At 46.7% G+C, this 16689-nt stretch overlaps 1 protein-coding gene across 1 annotated transcript in view; it reads left to right on the top strand.

Moving 5' to 3' along the window:
- The first annotated feature begins 1792 nt into the window (after nucleotides 1-1792).
- The window catches only part of LOC121733339 (laminin subunit alpha-3-like), a 28176-nt gene continuing 13279 nt past the window's right edge, over nucleotides 1793-16689 (top strand). Inside the window, exons 1-25 of the mRNA XM_042123558.1 lie at nucleotides 1793-1921; nucleotides 3293-3464; nucleotides 3951-4112; nucleotides 4714-4898; nucleotides 5010-5207; nucleotides 5682-5930; nucleotides 6245-6685; nucleotides 6771-6936; nucleotides 7062-7268; nucleotides 7354-7862; nucleotides 7970-8206; nucleotides 8322-8560; nucleotides 8644-8882; nucleotides 8968-9134; nucleotides 10311-10452; nucleotides 10600-10766; nucleotides 11072-11221; nucleotides 11527-11681; nucleotides 11988-12227; nucleotides 12416-12587; nucleotides 13015-13177; nucleotides 13471-13736; nucleotides 13969-14161; nucleotides 14408-14523; nucleotides 15096-15265. Of these exons, the coding sequence (XP_041979492.1) occupies nucleotides 1793-1921; nucleotides 3293-3464; nucleotides 3951-4112; nucleotides 4714-4898; nucleotides 5010-5207; nucleotides 5682-5930; nucleotides 6245-6685; nucleotides 6771-6936; nucleotides 7062-7268; nucleotides 7354-7862; nucleotides 7970-8206; nucleotides 8322-8560; nucleotides 8644-8882; nucleotides 8968-9134; nucleotides 10311-10452; nucleotides 10600-10766; nucleotides 11072-11221; nucleotides 11527-11681; nucleotides 11988-12227; nucleotides 12416-12587; nucleotides 13015-13177; nucleotides 13471-13736; nucleotides 13969-14161; nucleotides 14408-14523; nucleotides 15096-15265 (5234 nt within the window). The remainder of the gene's footprint in view (nucleotides 1922-3292; nucleotides 3465-3950; nucleotides 4113-4713; nucleotides 4899-5009; nucleotides 5208-5681; nucleotides 5931-6244; nucleotides 6686-6770; nucleotides 6937-7061; nucleotides 7269-7353; nucleotides 7863-7969; nucleotides 8207-8321; nucleotides 8561-8643; nucleotides 8883-8967; nucleotides 9135-10310; nucleotides 10453-10599; nucleotides 10767-11071; nucleotides 11222-11526; nucleotides 11682-11987; nucleotides 12228-12415; nucleotides 12588-13014; nucleotides 13178-13470; nucleotides 13737-13968; nucleotides 14162-14407; nucleotides 14524-15095; nucleotides 15266-16689) is intronic.

The following is a 16689-nucleotide window of genomic DNA, read 5'->3' as shown; positions in this document are numbered from 1 at the left end:
GCAAGTCGCTTACGTAATATTATGTTTTCAAATTAAGAATTATAATTTGTAGGTTGGTAGCAGTTGGTAGAGTCCAATACTAGTCGCCTCACTTTTATAAAAGCTCTTACTGAATAAATAAAAGCTCCGCACGATGTAGAGCCATGCTTCGGCACGAATGGGCCCGTCCGGAGAAATACCACGGGCTCACAGAAAACCGGCGTGAAACAGCGCTTGCGCTGTGTTTCTCCGAGTGAGTGAGTTTACCGGAGGCATAATCCCCTACCCTATTCCCTTCCCTACCCTTCCCTATTCCCATCCTTACCCTCCCCTATTTCCTTTTAAAAGGTCGGCAACGCACCTGCAGCTCTTTTGATGTTACAAGTGTCCATAGGCGACGGAAGTTACTTTCCATCAGGTGATCCGTTTGCTCGTTTGCCCCCTTTTTTTTAATAAAAAAAATGATTTTCTGACCACGCCATATTTTCTCGCCGCATTAGTTCCTAAACTGGCGGTAGACATTATAATTAAAAAAATATGCCTATTTATTAATTTTCAATAGAAAACTGGCAAAAATTAAAGCTAGTCATGAACTGGTCACAGCTATGATGTCCATCTGTGGTTCAATATCAGAGAGTTCAGAGACTATTATTGTGAGGCCATTTTGGGGGTCCCTATCAAGGCCAGTGTAGACTGGGAGCCAAGCCGAGGAAACACAATACTCTACCACCTGCGCCCGCTACTTCCTGTGCATTATCAGCTACCATTGTTTAATACACAATATTACATTACAAACTATTTTCAGTTTTTATACAGTAACGACTCATTGTTTCTTAATCTGGGTTTATTTTGCAAACCAAGATAATGTTACTGGCCCATGGGCCATCCAAGATAATGTTACTGGCCTATGGGCCATGACTTTTAATAAACCTATACCCCAAACAATTGAGTCAATTAATTAATTTAAGTTTCATAAAAGCACAGATCACAAATTTAAGTACATAATTAATTATATATACGTTTTCGATTATATAATATATATGAATTAGAAAATTATCTCAATTACTTTAACAAGTATTCCAAAATAATAGGCATCACATCAAGTTGAAGTAGCGTTTATTACAAGTCACAAGACAGCAGGCGCTATCGCGAGTCGTGCAGCACTAGTACAAGCCGAACACGGTTTAACCGTCCGTTTAGAATGCTGATTTTAATTAAGGTTATCTGTGGTTAAGTGAGCGGAACGGTAACCGGCGGTTATCTGCGTCTTATCTGCCCGCTAATGTACTACAAGCTCTACGACTAGGGCCGGGCGCGCTTAGTGCTCACCGCCTCACCGGGTCTGGGCCTGACAGACGACATCGCTTCATTTGTACCCTCCGTTCAGTCTATCTGGATGATATTTTGATCCTTATGTCAATGCCATAAAGGTCCTAGCAGGGGGAGAATAACTTGGAATGTAGTATATCGTGCGGCCTGTCGCAACAAGCTCAGGTTTATCTCCTGAATGGGCGACACGGTATTTGTGTGCTAATGTACTGCATGTTGACTGCAGATAAAAACGAGAGTGGATATCGATTTGTATGCTGATGTTGGCATAAACTTTTGCAGGTGATAAGCAAAAGTTATGAAATACTGTCTAAGGTATCCTTGAGTAGCTCGAAACAGTATGTACCTAGAGAACAACGTGTATGAAAGCAAGTAAAGTCTGACTAAAAGCAAGTGAAAATTAGGTTACTTTACTTTAGGCCAACCTTTATAGATCCTTAACTTTAATTCCCATTGAACATTTTTATCTTAACGATGAGTTGAAATGGCATGTTTTATTGTTCCAGGGTGCAACTGTTCGGCAGCGGGCGCGGAGGGCAACGCATGCGACATCCGCAGCGGGCAGTGCCGCTGCCGCCCGCACGTCACCGGCCGCGCCTGCGACACCTGCGAGGTAACCACATATTTTTTTTTATAAAATAAGGGAACGGGTCACCTGATGGAAAGCAACTACCGTGGACACTCGCAACATCAGAAGAGCTGCAGGAGCGGTTTTGCTTTTAAGACGGAATATGCTCTCTTTTTGAAGGTTTGTAGATTCTATCTTGAAAGTCATAATATTGAGTCAATTACTATTATCTTTATCTTCACTCCAGTACTAACTCTTGCGCAAAACTGTGAAATAATTCCTTGCGAAAAAATAAAAGTCCTTATCTCTATGATCCTTAGTGGCATATTTAAGTCGTACTGGCCAACAGTGGCACAGGAGCGAGCTGTACTTCAGCTAACTGAGGCACATCCCAAACCCGGGGCACCCATGATGGGTTTCCCCTGCGCATCAAAAAAAAAAAGGAGCGAGCTGTATAGAAAACTATAATTTTTACTTCTGATACACAAAACGTATTTGCGGCCACGTTCCGCATGCCTCCTCATCTACGTCTTCATACTAATATATTCTTTCCACTCTAACTTCAATACGAATTGTATAATAGTGTAGACGAGCGCCGGCGCCTGCATTGTTCGTCGTGTTGTAATTCCTCACACGCCACGCTATGCCACCTCTGACACTTGGCCCGCAGTCGTCGACGAGCTATTCACAATTGATATGCAATTTGGCTACAGTTTTAATAACTCAGACCAGAATAGTTCAATGACCGATGGCAATTCATCCTGAATAAATCTTTGCTTCCAAGGTCTTTATGAGATAAAAAAATCGGCTGCATTAAAGATATTTTGCGAATAATCCATTCTTAAACGTCTGTTTACTAAGCACTAGACGTTTGCGTTGGAAATTGGAATTCACGTTATAGTTTATTCATAGTCGACAAAGTATATTTAATGATACCAGAATAATTAATAAATAATTGCGTAAATCTACAACTGTTACTAGCAATCCGCTGGTCCACAGTGAAAGTTAACAACAATTAAAGTTAAGTACCGCAACAAAGTACCCTCGCTCCCGATCCACGATACTGTACAAATGCCCCGACATTTCCAGCACCGAACTGCATTTGCATAATGCACCGGGCTGAGACTCCAAATAGAAAGTAAAACCTTATTTATAGCACCAATATTTGTACAGGAAAACTGTATTTGCACACAAATGTGCGAATTGCCGTTTATGTTTACATATTATTATAACTACAGCTAATACACACGACGCAACTCGCAGCGTATTTTAAGGTGTGCTATCATCGTCTGTCATACGCCCTTTTCAACTTGCCAGACACAAACAGGCAGACCCTGTAATACGCTTTATAAATATTTTTTATAAATGGGAATAATTCATAATGTCTAAGTGTCTAACTTATTCGTTTATATTCAGGAAGGCTACTGGGGTCTGGAGCTGGGCGGGTGCCGGCGGTGCGCGTGCGGCGCGGGCGCGGCGGCGTGCGACCCGGTGAGCGGCGCGTGCGCGTGCGCGGCCGGCGTGGGCGGCGCGCGCTGCGACACCTGCCTGCCCGGGTACTACGGCTTCGGGCCCACGGGATGCCTGCGTCAGTATCTATGCAGTATTCACTATTTTTTCTCCCTGAGATCATATCAAAGGGTTTTCAAGGTTCTCTGTCGATCCTGGCGACACAGGAGAGAGAGAGTATTTGTGGTGGGCCAAAGCCCGTTCAAAAAATATTTTTACATGAGTCTGTGCTGTCCCCCAGCTGTTCAAAGGCCTTACTGGCATTGACAATCCCTTTAGTAATATCAAATCGTCGGTAGTTAGTACTAAAGAACTAAAGGCACCACTGCTTCCTCTTTAGTTCTTTGATTTTGTGGTGCTAACGATTTGCTTGGGGATTGAAATTAGCAAAAAACCGAATAAATAAAAATAAATAAAAAATGTTTTATTTCTGAGTAAATTTGAATCAAATTTTTTCAGAATTTCTCGAATCATCGATAATGTGGGGACTAACAAGCAGTGTTGAACGCATAAAATATTAAGTTGTTCATCAAATTTTTCTCTACCAATTTGATGTATATTCCAGAGTGCCCCGCATGTCCGGAGGGGCGCGTGTGCTCGGCGGCGACGGGGCGGTGCGTGTGCGCGGGGCGGGCGCGCGGGCCCAACTGCACGCTGTGCGCGCGCGGCTACTGGCGGCGCGGACACGCCTGCGTGCCCTGCGCGTGCGGGCCTGGCGCTGTGTCGGGTAGGCACGAAAATATTTTATATCGGCCGCACTCTGAGACAGACTACATATCTGTCAAATCTTTATTAAACTAAAGTCAAATATAATCATTAGGTGGCGTGTACGTGCATCTTGGGTGTTGAAAATTATAATATTACTTTGCAAACGACTGGATTCTAGACCAGGAATTCAGTTCATCGCAGTTAGATATTTCGGATTGCAATAACAATAAAGTTCACAGCGACACTTTCGAGTGTCGTGTAACTGCGACTGAGTTTGTCACCGCTGAAACTCGCGAGTCGCGACCCAGATACGTAAGTTATGGCGCTATAACGTGACGGCGTTGAGCATTATGCAAATGTAATGCAATTACTTTCAAATGTTATATGGGTCTTGGATATATTTTGTGGGTTCTAAAATAAAAATTTTGTAATCAGCTGTACCTAGTAACAGATCTCTAGATTTTTTTTTATCACAATTATAGTCTGTAGGTTTTCAGCTGAAGTAAAGTAAACATAACAAACTGAAGTAAACATAAAGATAAATGCAAACACTTTCATAGCCAAGCTTAAATATTCTTTTGTTCAGTACTTTTCTACTTTGACTATTTTTTCTCGTCCAGACACGTGCGACGCGGTGACCGGTCAGTGCCGCTGCCGCGCGGGGTGGGCGGGGCTGGCGTGCGAGGGCTGCGCCCCCGGACACTTCGGGCCGCGCTGCCGACCCTGCAACTGTGTCCCCGCCGGCACGCGCGGCTGCAAGGACGGCGTCTGCCCTTGCGACCAGGCTGGCCAGTGCCTCTGCAAGGTAAAGTTTCTGAAATAAACGAAGTTTGAAGCGTTGATCACCTAAAAATACAACAGATTGAATTAATGTGAAATTCGATGAAAAAGAGTTACCAATAATTTATTTTTGCAGGAGAACGTGGTGGGTGAGAAGTGCGACTCGTGCCTGGAGGGGACGTTCGGTCTGGCGGAGGACAACCCGGCGGGCTGCACGGCATGCTTCTGCTTCGGGCGGAGCGCGCGCTGCACGCAGGCCGACGTCACGCGCGCCGCGCTGCACGCCTCCGCGCCCGTCCACCTCAAGCTGCTGCGAGGAGAAGCCGTCACCACAGTACGTCCGATGAGAGTATTTAAAACTATACTCAAAAATGATTAAACTCGTTTTTCATGAAGTAACTTCTCTCAGTCAACAACAGCTATCTGTACACTGGGTGCAATTAAACCTTCCTGCCAAATTTTGATATATTGATCCTTGTCAAATATAAAAATACACGTATTTTTACTATTATAATCACTCAGTACTAAAATGTTGAAAAATAGCTTCCTAAAGTTATCCTAAAAACGCGCCTCCCCCCGCGTAACCCGCTCTCATTCCCTCGCGCCGCGAGTGACCGTTCTGCAACGATTTAAAATGGGATAAAATATGTTAATAAAAAAAATATAACACCCAATTTTTTTTTGTTAAATAGACTCTCCTAATAATACCTAAGCCCTGGAAAAAATTTGGCAGGAATTTAATTGCATCCTGTATAATCTCGACTTAGCATCGAACTTGTATAGAAACGTGAAGGTATGCGTATGTCAGGTGGAGGCGGAGTCTCAGCTGGCGGTGCAGGCGCGGTCGCCGGACGCGACGATCGCGGTGCCGCGGCCGGCCGTGCCCGTGTACGTGGAGCTGGGCGAGCTGTTCCTGGGCGACCACCTGCTGTCCTACGGCGGCGCCCTGCGCTTCCGCGTCGAGGAGGAGGGCGGCGAGCCCCTGCCTGGTCACACGCTCATGAAGTTCCCTCTAGTCAGTATATACGGAGCTCACCTCATTTTGGATTACTACCAGGTAAGCGGACGCGATTGATTTAATGTAATGTTTTTTTTTTAAATATAAATATCCTATACTCTGTGCTAATATTATAAAGCGAAAGAGTTTGTTTGTTTGTTTTCGTGTTATCTCAGGAACTACTGGTCCGATTTGTAAAATTCTTTCAGTGTTAGGTTAGGCTATATTGACATACAGAAGTGGAGAAATAGAGGAAAATGTGATAAAACGGGGGAAATTATTTGTGTGTAATTAATTGTGTCTCGCTCACCGGTGAGCTTATGCAGCTTGATGGGTTAATTGCAGTGGTTTTAACAAGTAATCGTTTCTTATAGCGCGTGCCAGCAGTGAACGGCACGCACGCGGTGCGTCTGCACGAGTCGCTGTGGACGGTGCGCGGCCGAGGCGCGGGCGCCTCTCGCAGCGCGCTCATGCTGGTGCTGCAGGACGTGCGGCGCGTGCTGCTGCGAGCCAGCACACGCGCGCCCGCCCGCGCCGACCCCGTGCACGTGCTGCTGCTGTCGGCGTCGCTGGAGACGGCGGTGGCGGGCGTGGCGCGCGGCGCGGCCGCCCCCGGCGTCGAGCGCTGCGACTGTCCGCGCGGCTACGACGCCGCCTCGTGCCAGCTGCCCGCCGTGGGCTTCTGGATGCCGAGCAGCTCCCCCCGCGTTATGCACGTGTCCGGCACTGTCGTCATCCGCCTCGACGGCGCCGCCGAACCCTGCAACTGCCGTGGTCGCGCCTCCGCCTGCCACCCTAACACAGGACACTGCATGGTAGCTTGAAATCGTACTTACAATTTGTTATTTGCTGTTAGGCTAAAAATATGAACAAAGCAATATAAAATTACGTGTGTAACAGAACTGCAGCAACAACACCGCCGGCCCGCAGTGCGAGCGCTGCGCGGACGGCTACTACGGCAGCCCGGAGAGCGGCTGTGCGCCGTGCCCCTGCCCCGGCCCGCAGCGCAGCCACGCCGCCGCCTGCGCCGTCAGCGGCTCACGAGTGCACTGCTTCTGTAAACCCGGTAACGACTACGCTTCTAGTAACACACAATTTAGAGTATAAAGAGAAGATCAAAAGATGTTTTGTACTACGATCTGTGATTTATACCGATTACATTATTCATGCCACACCTTTTTGTGTTCGAAGGCTACACGGGTGCGGCGTGCGAGTCGTGCGCGGCGGGGTGGCGCTGGTCAGGGGATAGCTGCGTGGCGTGCGCGTGCGACCCCCGCGGCGCACTCGACTCGCGCTGCGACGGCGGCGCGCACTGCCGCTGCCGCCCGCACGCCACCGGCGATCGCTGCCAGCTGTGCACGCGCCCGCGACACTACCTCGACGACGACGGCTGCAAACGTATGTAACGGCGCGCGTTGTGCTCCAAATAAATAACGGTATAAGTTTACTGTAAACTAGTTTTTCACGCATAATATTTCTATAGCTTGCGACAATTGCACACAAACGCTTCTCGATTACGTGGGGGAGGTGAACGGTGACATGAGGCGGCGCGTCGACATTGCGGAGTTGAGCCGCGCGCCGCAGCCTTTCCCGGCGCTGCGAGAGTTCGCGAGCGACGCTTCCGCGCTTCACAACGATCTGCAGCAGCACAGGACGCTCCTGGAAAAAACTAGGCTAGTAGAATCGGAGCTCGGCAAACTGGAGGTAGCGGAGCACGAGCTCTTCACGGAGGCTAATAAGTTCAAGGAGGAAATTAAGAGGCGAGAGAAGGAGGCCCTCTCGCTGAGCCTGGAGAGCATGAGCGGCCTGGAGGTGGTCCTGAACCAGAAGCGGATGATCGCGGACCGAGTGGCCGCTCTAGATGATTTCGCGCAAGGCGAGAAACATCTCAGCGCGCACAGGGCGCTGAAGGAGGCCAGACATTTATTGAAAAAAATAAAGAGCACGAGCCTCATAGATTATGTTGCAGCCGCCACGGATATATCTGACTCGGTAATTTGGTAAAATTATTTCCTCTTACTATTTTAAATATTTGTCAGGCTTAATAAATAATTCTAGGCTCGTGCGGAGGTTGTCAAGGATCAGTTATATGATTGCAGGCGACGATGCAGTCGACGGTCGTTCGCGAGTACGCTTGGCGCGCGGCAGATGCGCTGGAGCGGGCGCAGGGGCTTCGCGAGGGTGTGGCGCGGTGGGAGGCGCGGGGGGAGGAGCTGGCGCAGCTGGCGAGCGCGGTGTGGGCGGCGGGCGACCGGGTCGATGCGCTCCGCCGCGACACCGTGCCGCGCCTCGCTGCGCTGCGGGACGGCGGCACACGCTGCAGGCTCGAATTAGAGGTTACTGATAATATTATATCAAACGTGTTTCTCGGATCTTCGTAATTATGTTTTTGCCCCTAAAATTACTTATCTACTCGTGCGATTATACTTACACGATGTTTTGTCTTTCTAGAATGTCGCAAGTTTGTCGTCGCACAACCTGACCACTGACGCCCGAGCGGCGTTGCTGAACGCCCAAAATCTCGCGATCGGCTTCCCAGCGCTGCTGGCCGAGCTCCGTGCCCTCACCGCCGCGGCCGAGGAGAAGGAGGGCATCCTGTACAACATCACGCCGGCCTACAAGGAGAAGTACTTGGATGCGGTCGAAAAACACGCGGCAGTTTTGGCAGAGAAGGCTAAAGAGTACAAGAAGTAAGTTAGTGCCTCCTCGAAATTATAATATCTCGGATAATATAGAAGACTACTTCCATCAATTTACTCACTACCACCGACAGCTTATTTGCCGGCACGCGCGCTGCAGCGTCGTCGGGCGTGCGTGCGGCGACGGCGTGGGCCGAGGTGGCGGAGTCGGTGCGCCTCGCCGCCGCCGCCGCGGACGCCGCAGTGATCGCCGTCGCCGCCGCGGCGCAGATGGCGCGAGGACCGCACTCGCTGCTGCACACCGCCGACAAGGAGAAACGACGCTCGCTGCAGCTCAAACAGCGCGGCGAGGAGGTGCTCGAGAAGGCAGAAGGTACCTCTACAAACGACTATATCAGCTATACAAGTCAATTTTGTAAAATAACAATTTTGAAACTTTGTCGGTTTTCACTTTTCAGATCTGCGGCGGTCGGTAGAGAGCGCCAGGCGCGGCACCGATGCGGTGAGCGTGGGGCTGCGGGCGCTGGGCTGGCGGCAGCGCGAGCTCGCCACCGCCGCCGACGCCGCCACCGCGTCCGTCGCTTCATCCGCCGCGCCCGCCACGCTGAAGCACGCTACAGGACAAGTATGGACATTCGACATACTTTTTTTAGTAACCTTTCCGACTTTAAGAATCACCGTTGTGAATTTACATTTTATGCGTTTATCTTTAGATCATTTGTAAAGATTTGTAAGTAGCTTAATTGTAACTGCATCCAACTACTATTCTAATTTAAATGAGCTGTGAATCTTCCTTGCAAATAAAGTAAAAATACAGAAAGCAATTTAATGTTATTATAGCTGTTGCCCGCGACTTCGTCCGCGTTAGTATAGTAGATCACGTCCCAAGTGTTATTTATTGTACAAAAATATTCAATGTACAGCATTGACTTTCCTGCGATTTTATTATATATAGATGTTCCGCGCGGCTTCGCTTGCGTAATTTAGGAATTTCACGCGACCGTACATTTTTCCGCAAAAAAAATAGCCTATGTCCCTTAACGTGGTCTATTCTTCATGTTTGCCAAATAACATAAAAATTGCTCCAGTAGTTCTTAAGAAACTTAAGATAATAAGCAATTTCATATAATTTCCCCCGTTTTTTCCTCTATTTCTTCACTCCTATTAATCGTAAAATAATAAAATATAGCCTTCCTCGATAAATAGGCTATCAAACACTGAAAGAATTTTTCAAATCGGAACAGTAGTTCCTGAGATTAGCGCGTTCAAATTATTTCCCCCCGCTTTTTCCACATTTTCCACTATTTCATCGCTCCTATTAGTCTTAGTGTGATAAAATATAGCCTATAGCCTTCCTCGATCAATGGACTATCTAACACTGAAATAATTTTTCAAATTGGACCAGTAGTTCCTGAGATTAGCGCGTTCAAATAAGCCCTTTAATATAATTTCCCCCGCTTTTTCCACATTTTCCACTATTTCATCGCTCCTATTAGTCTTAGTGTGATAAAATATAGCTTATAGCCTTCCTCGATCAATGGACTATCTAACACTAAAAGAATTTTTCAAATTGGACCAGTAGTTCTTGAGATTAGCGCGTTCAAATAAGCCCTTTCAAATAATTTCCCCCCGTTTTTTCCACATTTTCCTCTATTTCTTCGTTTCTATTAGTCTTAGCGTGATAAAATATAGCCTATAGCCTTCCTCGATAAATGGGCTATCTAACACTGAAAGAATTTTTCAAATCGGACCAGTAGTTCCTGAGATTAGCTCGTTCAAACAAACAAACAAATGTGTACAGGCGGAGCGTGTGTTCGGTGTGGCGCGCGCTCTGTACGACGAGGCGGCGGAGACGCGGCGGCGCGTGCGCTACCAGCTGCGGCGCGAGCTGGCGCACCTGCAGCGGCTCGGCGACACTGCGCTCGGGGCAGCCGAGGAACATGGTACGTATCTTCACTGGCTTTCCTGACCAGTTGTTGTTGAGTTTTTTAGGTCAATAATATATTTTATTTCACTATATTTTAAAGACACAAGACCTAGGCTTACTCTGATAAATATCAAATATGCATAGTAAAACATGATCATGTTAGTGTCGCAGATCCGCGGGAACACGCTGCGAGGCGCGGAGGTGTCGGAGGCGCTGGCGGCGGCGGCGGCGGCACGCGCGCGGGAGCACGCCGCGGCCGCCCGCTCGCTCGGCCCGGCCGCGCGAGACCTGCGCACGCGCATACAACAAGCTAAGGACGCTGCTGCGACTGTCAGTATGCAATATAATATTGATTACATTTTTTTAAATTCAGGTCCGGTTTTTGGGCTTTTTTGACAAAAAATCTTCTCATGAATGTTGTTACTTATTTGTTAATTTGTTTTGTTGTCCAATCAAAAACGTTAGTTAATAGTTTAACTGGCATTAAAAAACCTCAAAATTTGGGTATCACTAGGCAACAAAAAGTCATATTCTATAAACTTTAACAAACACTATCCATAATCTATCTAACAAAAAACTGATATTTTTTCAGGAAGTCAGGTTAGATATTGAGATATCTTATTGGTGTTTTTTAGATAAGCGTGTCGTTGACGTCTGCGGCGACGGGTCCGGGCTGCGCACGCGCATACGCCGCGTGGGGCGCGCCGGCCGCCACGCGGGCCTCGCTCGCCTTCAGCTTTGATGGTGCTGTGCGGGACGGAACCCTGCTGTATCTACCTGATCAGGTAATCATGTTATTCTGCCTTTATCCTGGGGCTCACAAGGCCGCCACGCGGGCCTCGCTCGCCTTCAGCTTTGACGGTGCTGTGCGGGACGGAACCCTGCTTGTATCTGCCTGATCAGGTAATCATGTTATTCTGCCTTTATCCTGGGGCTCACAAGTAAGGTTGTGAAAAATGAATAAATTCCTACGTTGATTCGTATCCATTAATATGCGGCGTGTGAAAGGGACGTGCCCCTTCACACGTCGCATATTAATGGCTAAATTTGATCAATTTTAAATTGAGCCATACTTTAAATGGCTTTTCAGGACGGCGTGCGCTACATGCGGCTGTACGTGTTGGAGGGGCGACTGCGGGTGCGGTGGGACGTGGGCGGGGGGGTGCACTCGCTGGAGCATCCCGAGCCGCTGCAGGCCACGCACGACGACGCCGACCACTCCATCTACCGAGTGGAGATTGAGAGGTGAGATGAGAGTGAGACAGATTAATTGATAACTCAATATCGGTATTTGATAATTCAATATCGATCATGACGTGAATTTAGAGGACCATTGGATATAGGCAAACAATTAAGTATTGAAGAAACTGTTTGGTCCCTTTAGGAAATTGGATTTACGTCGTTTGGTTTATTTATCTCAAGCCCAGCGATAAATCACGGCTAATATTGAATTGATATTCCTCGACCAAACTATGGTCGCATTATGTCATCATTATGATAATCCGCCATCTGTTCTTTGATAGTAGCAATGTAATATTTCTGTGTCTATAGGGTGTGGGGCGCGGTGCGACTAGTGGTGGAGCGGGGAGGCGCGGCGGCGGCGGCGTGGTCTAACGGCACGGCGGCGGGGGGCGCGGGGGGGCTACTGCGGGCGCCACGCTGGTGGCTGGGCGAGCCCGCGCGCCCGCTGCCTGCCTGCGTGCACGCGCTGCACGCTGACCGCACGCCTGTAGGCCTGTGGGCCTTCGCCGTGCAGCCCGCTGACGCCAAGTGTACCGCCTGCACGCAGAGGTTGGTTTTGTTAAAAAATCCAATGTTTGTTATGATAGGGGCCATATTCTATTATAACGTGAGTTATAGTTGAGTAATGTAGCACTTTATAAGATGATATTTTTCAATTTAAATATACGGACGCTTGTATACAATAGCGCAATAACTATTAACTGCTGCGAATGTGTAATAAGTCTCCTCACGTGCAGATGGTGGCGCGGCGGTCGCGGGGAGGGGCTGGTGTGGCTGAACGGCGCGGGCTACGTGGCGCTGCGGCGCTCGGGAGCGCGCGTCGTCGACCGCCGCCGCTTCAGCCTCTCCTTCACCTTCCGCACGCGAGACACCGACGCGCTGCTCTTCATGGCGCTCGACACTGTCAACGTAAGTCGCTCCTACTTAAAGTCGGCCTCACCATGTTGAAACATGATCGGCAATCAGGTAAAGCTTGGCAATCAGTAAAAGTATTTGTGACTATGAACTTAAACAGCTATTTATTTCGGTCTTAAATTTTTTGATTTGAGGAATGAGGCCTTAATGAAAACAGTCTCAAAAACCGTATTTATACAGAGAACACCCAAAGTATTAGGACTTTGTTTCGTTACAACAAAACAAAGCCCTAATACTTTAGGGTGTGTATGAGTCCCTTATATATAGTTCACTGTGAAAGTAAGCGTTGAAAAAGTATTTTTTGTGATTTATGTCAAGGATTTTCCATTACAAAAATTTAAGAAAAAGTTTTTCGTCCCTGCTTTTTTGCTTGTTTTGTTTTGGTCCTTTTGACTGATTAAGCAAACCTGCTCTGTTCCAGAACCGGTCGTTGTCGGTGTGGCTGTCGGCGTGCCGCGTGGTGTTCCGCGTGCAGTACGCACACGCTCGCCTCGACATCACGGCGGGCGCGGCGGGCGCGCGCTACTGCGACGGCCGCCCCGCCCACGTGCAGGCCACCAGACTCTTCACCGGCCTCGAGAGAGGTACGACTACGCTGCAGTTGCTTATTTATGCTCCTCTAGTTTAAAATTATAATAATGTTAGCTGCAATTTAGTCATACATAAGTTACCAACTGGCGCTGATCTTGTTCGTGGTTCAAATTATGAGAGGTCTTCTGTATAACCTGGATATACTAGCTAGCAAACAATTTCTAATATCTTACTTACTCCAAAATTAGTGTTTCTTTGTATATCCAAAATAAGTGCGGAGTACAATACATGGTAATCTTAATTCTATAGTGTAGTTATCGAATATGTAAGCGGTGGTGTTCGGCAGGCAGCTTGCGGGTGAACGGCGAGGAGACGCTGGGGTCGCCGTCGCCGCCGGTGCAGGCCGCGGCCGAGCTGCCCGACCTCAGCGCTGCGCACTACTGGGTGGGGGGCGTGCCGCCGGGGACCGACGCGGGGGCGCTGCCGGGGGCGGACACGGCCGACGTGCCCGCGCTGCTCGGCTGCTTCGGCGCGCTCACAGTCGACAGAGAGGGCTACGATCTGCTGGACACGCACGCCAGACAGGGCGTAGAAGCCGGCTGTAGCTCAAAGGTTGGTACTGAAATATTTGACTATAAAAACAATTATTGCTGCAGGGAGAGAGGTTTTTTTTTTTTATAAAATAACGTGAAAAAAGAGCAAACGGGTCACCTGATGAATACTACCGTCGCACTTGGACACTCGCAACATTAGAAGAGCTGCAGATGCGTTACCGGCCATTTTCCGTAACATTTATATTCAGCGTTATCACTTTTATAGTTTCTATAATGTTTTTTAATTTCAGCCTCTCCGCTCGGCGATCCTGGACGGGTCGGGCTACATCGAGCTGCCGTCGCCGGCGATCAAGCGTAAGGCGACTATCGGCCTGACGTTCCAGACCCGTAGCGAGGCGGGGCTGCTGCTCTACCGCGCGACAAACGCCCACACTAACGAAACCGAAGAAGACAAGAACTACTTGATGATGTCACTCGTTAAAGGTTTATAGAACAAGTTAACAAGGTCAAAGTTTAATTAAAAGCCGAAAAAAATTATCGTCACCTGAATCTGTTTAAGCACTGAGCTCGCAAAACACGGAAGAGGTAAAAACGATAGAACAAGATGCAACACAATGTAGTTTTTCGTTTGAGCATTAAATCTTTCAGCCGCTTTTTTGCGGTTCCCGGTGCCATAAGAATTTATTATCGAAGTAGGATTTTAAAATATCCACTTGATGAATGTTTCAGGTGAATTGGAAGTACGCGCGCGCGCCGGCAAGGGCGAGGTGCGCGTGCGCGTGAACGGCAGCGCGCTGCACGACGGTCGCCTGCACACCGTGCGCCTCGTCAGGGTGCACAAACAGGTTACTAAGCTTTTTATAATATTTTATATTTACTAAACTTAAAGTCACTTTATAATCCTCATTTTTGAAGGTTGATAAAAACACTTTTATTTATTTAATTGTTTACTTGAAGTATAAACCGACAGACTATAATAATCATAGAGTTAATATATACTAGCATTATAGGTTTATGATAATAATTGTTAGTTAAACACCTTACCTAGCGTGCACATTTTCTTACATTGTTTTTTTTGCTACGAATACAATAATATATTATTTAAACGTCGTATATTAGAAAGTCAATTAATAAAAATTGGTTTGAGGCTGGTCACTGATTGTTGGTTTCACTACTTTTGAATTATTGATAAATATTGTGTTTTTGTATCAATTATAAATACTTGTCTACCTAACTGTAAAGCAAATTAGTTAATGTTTAGATTTCTTACTGTGGAAACATGTTAATAGTGCATAGAAATTAATCAGCTTTAATTTTAATTTATGTTTTTCACTGTATGTTTTCCGTGCAAATAAAAATAAAATATTTTGTCTTTTTTACCAAAACTGTTTTAAAACGTGATGATTTCTTTTTCCAGCTGGAGGTATGGGTGGACGAGGCGCGACGCGGGGTGGGTACATTGGGCGGCGCGGCGCTGGCGGCGCGGGCGCGGGGCACGTACCTGGGCGGGGTGCCGCCCGCCGTGCTACCGGGGGCGGGGGTTCCGCCTTTCGTTGGAACCATCACGGATTTCGTCGTCGACTCAACGTAAGTACTAAATGAAACACAGTAAAGTTTTACCAAGTTTTACCTCTTTTTAAATCTGGTAGTAAGTTGGACCCGTCTAATTTCCGACCTATATCTATTTTACCGACATTGAGTAAAATTTATGAAAAGATAATACTGAATTAATTACTAACGCACTTTAATATAAATAATATTTTAACAATTAGGATTTAACAATTTGGATTTACAAAGGGACGGTCTACTACAGACGCAGGCGTTGAATTGATCAGTAGTATTTTCAATGCCTGGGAGACGTCGCAGGGTGCTCTAGGAGTTTTTTGCGATCTCTCAAAGGCTTGATTGCGTGCAACACAAAACATTGGTCAGGAAACTCTGTCACTATGGCATAAAAGGCACAGCACTCGCCCTCCTAAAATCGTACTTGTCAAATAGAACTCAGAGGGTTCAGATAAATGGTAAAAAATCTGCTGGTGCAAAAATTTAAATGGGGGTCCCACAGGGGTCTATATTAGGACCCTTCCTGTTTCTTATTTATATAAATGACCTGCCATTCTTAATTAAAGATAAACATGGGATAGTATTATTTGCAGATGATACATCTCTTACATTCAATATCAAACGGCTTAATGCGTGTTATGACGAAGTAAATAATGCTCTCTCAAAGATTGTACATTGGTTTAGCGTTAATAATCTTTTACTTAATAGTAAAAAACAAAATGTGTTAAATTCAAATTGCCCAATGAAAGGCAAACGGAAACCAATGTGCTTTTAAATGGTGATGTTATGGAGCTAGTGGATACAGCTGTATTTTTAGGTATTACACTAGACTCCAAGCTTCAGTGGGGCCCTCATATTGCTGGGTTGGCCGACAGACTCAGTTCAGCAGCATATGCAGTAAGTAAGATTAGACAATTTTCAGATGAAACAACAGCACGTCTAGTGTATTTTAGTTACTTTCATAGTATTATGTCCTACGGCATTTTGCTGTGGGGCAATGCTGCAGATATAAATATCTACAATTTTTGTGCTGCAGAAGCGAGCTGTGTGGGCAATCTACAAGTTGGCCCGTAATACTTCACATAGAGAAAAATTTAAGGAAACTGGAATCTTAACTGTTGCTTCTCAATATGTCTATATATCAAATGTATTATATGTTAAAAAGAATATATATCAATTCACGAAAAAATGTGATACCCATGGGAGAAATACTCGTAATAAACATAAGCTTGAAATTCCGGTGACTAGACTTACTAAAGTCAAAAATTCTTTTAAAGGTCAATGTATACGCCTTTATAATAAGAGCCCAGAAATCGTTAAAATCTCTCAATTAATAGATTTAAAAAAGTTGTTAAAGAACGTTTGTGTACCAAAGCGTACTATAAAGTTACTGATTTCATGAATACTAAGTATGAATAGTGATAGTACACCATGGGAATAAGGTCGCC

Source organism: Aricia agestis, chromosome 1 (assembly GCF_905147365.1).
Source record: "Aricia agestis chromosome 1, ilAriAges1.1, whole genome shotgun sequence".
NCBI classification, from domain to species: Eukaryota; Metazoa; Arthropoda; class Insecta; order Lepidoptera; family Lycaenidae; genus Aricia; species Aricia agestis.
Note: the sequence above shows the minus strand (reverse complement) of the source record. Positions and strands in the feature narration are given on the sequence as shown.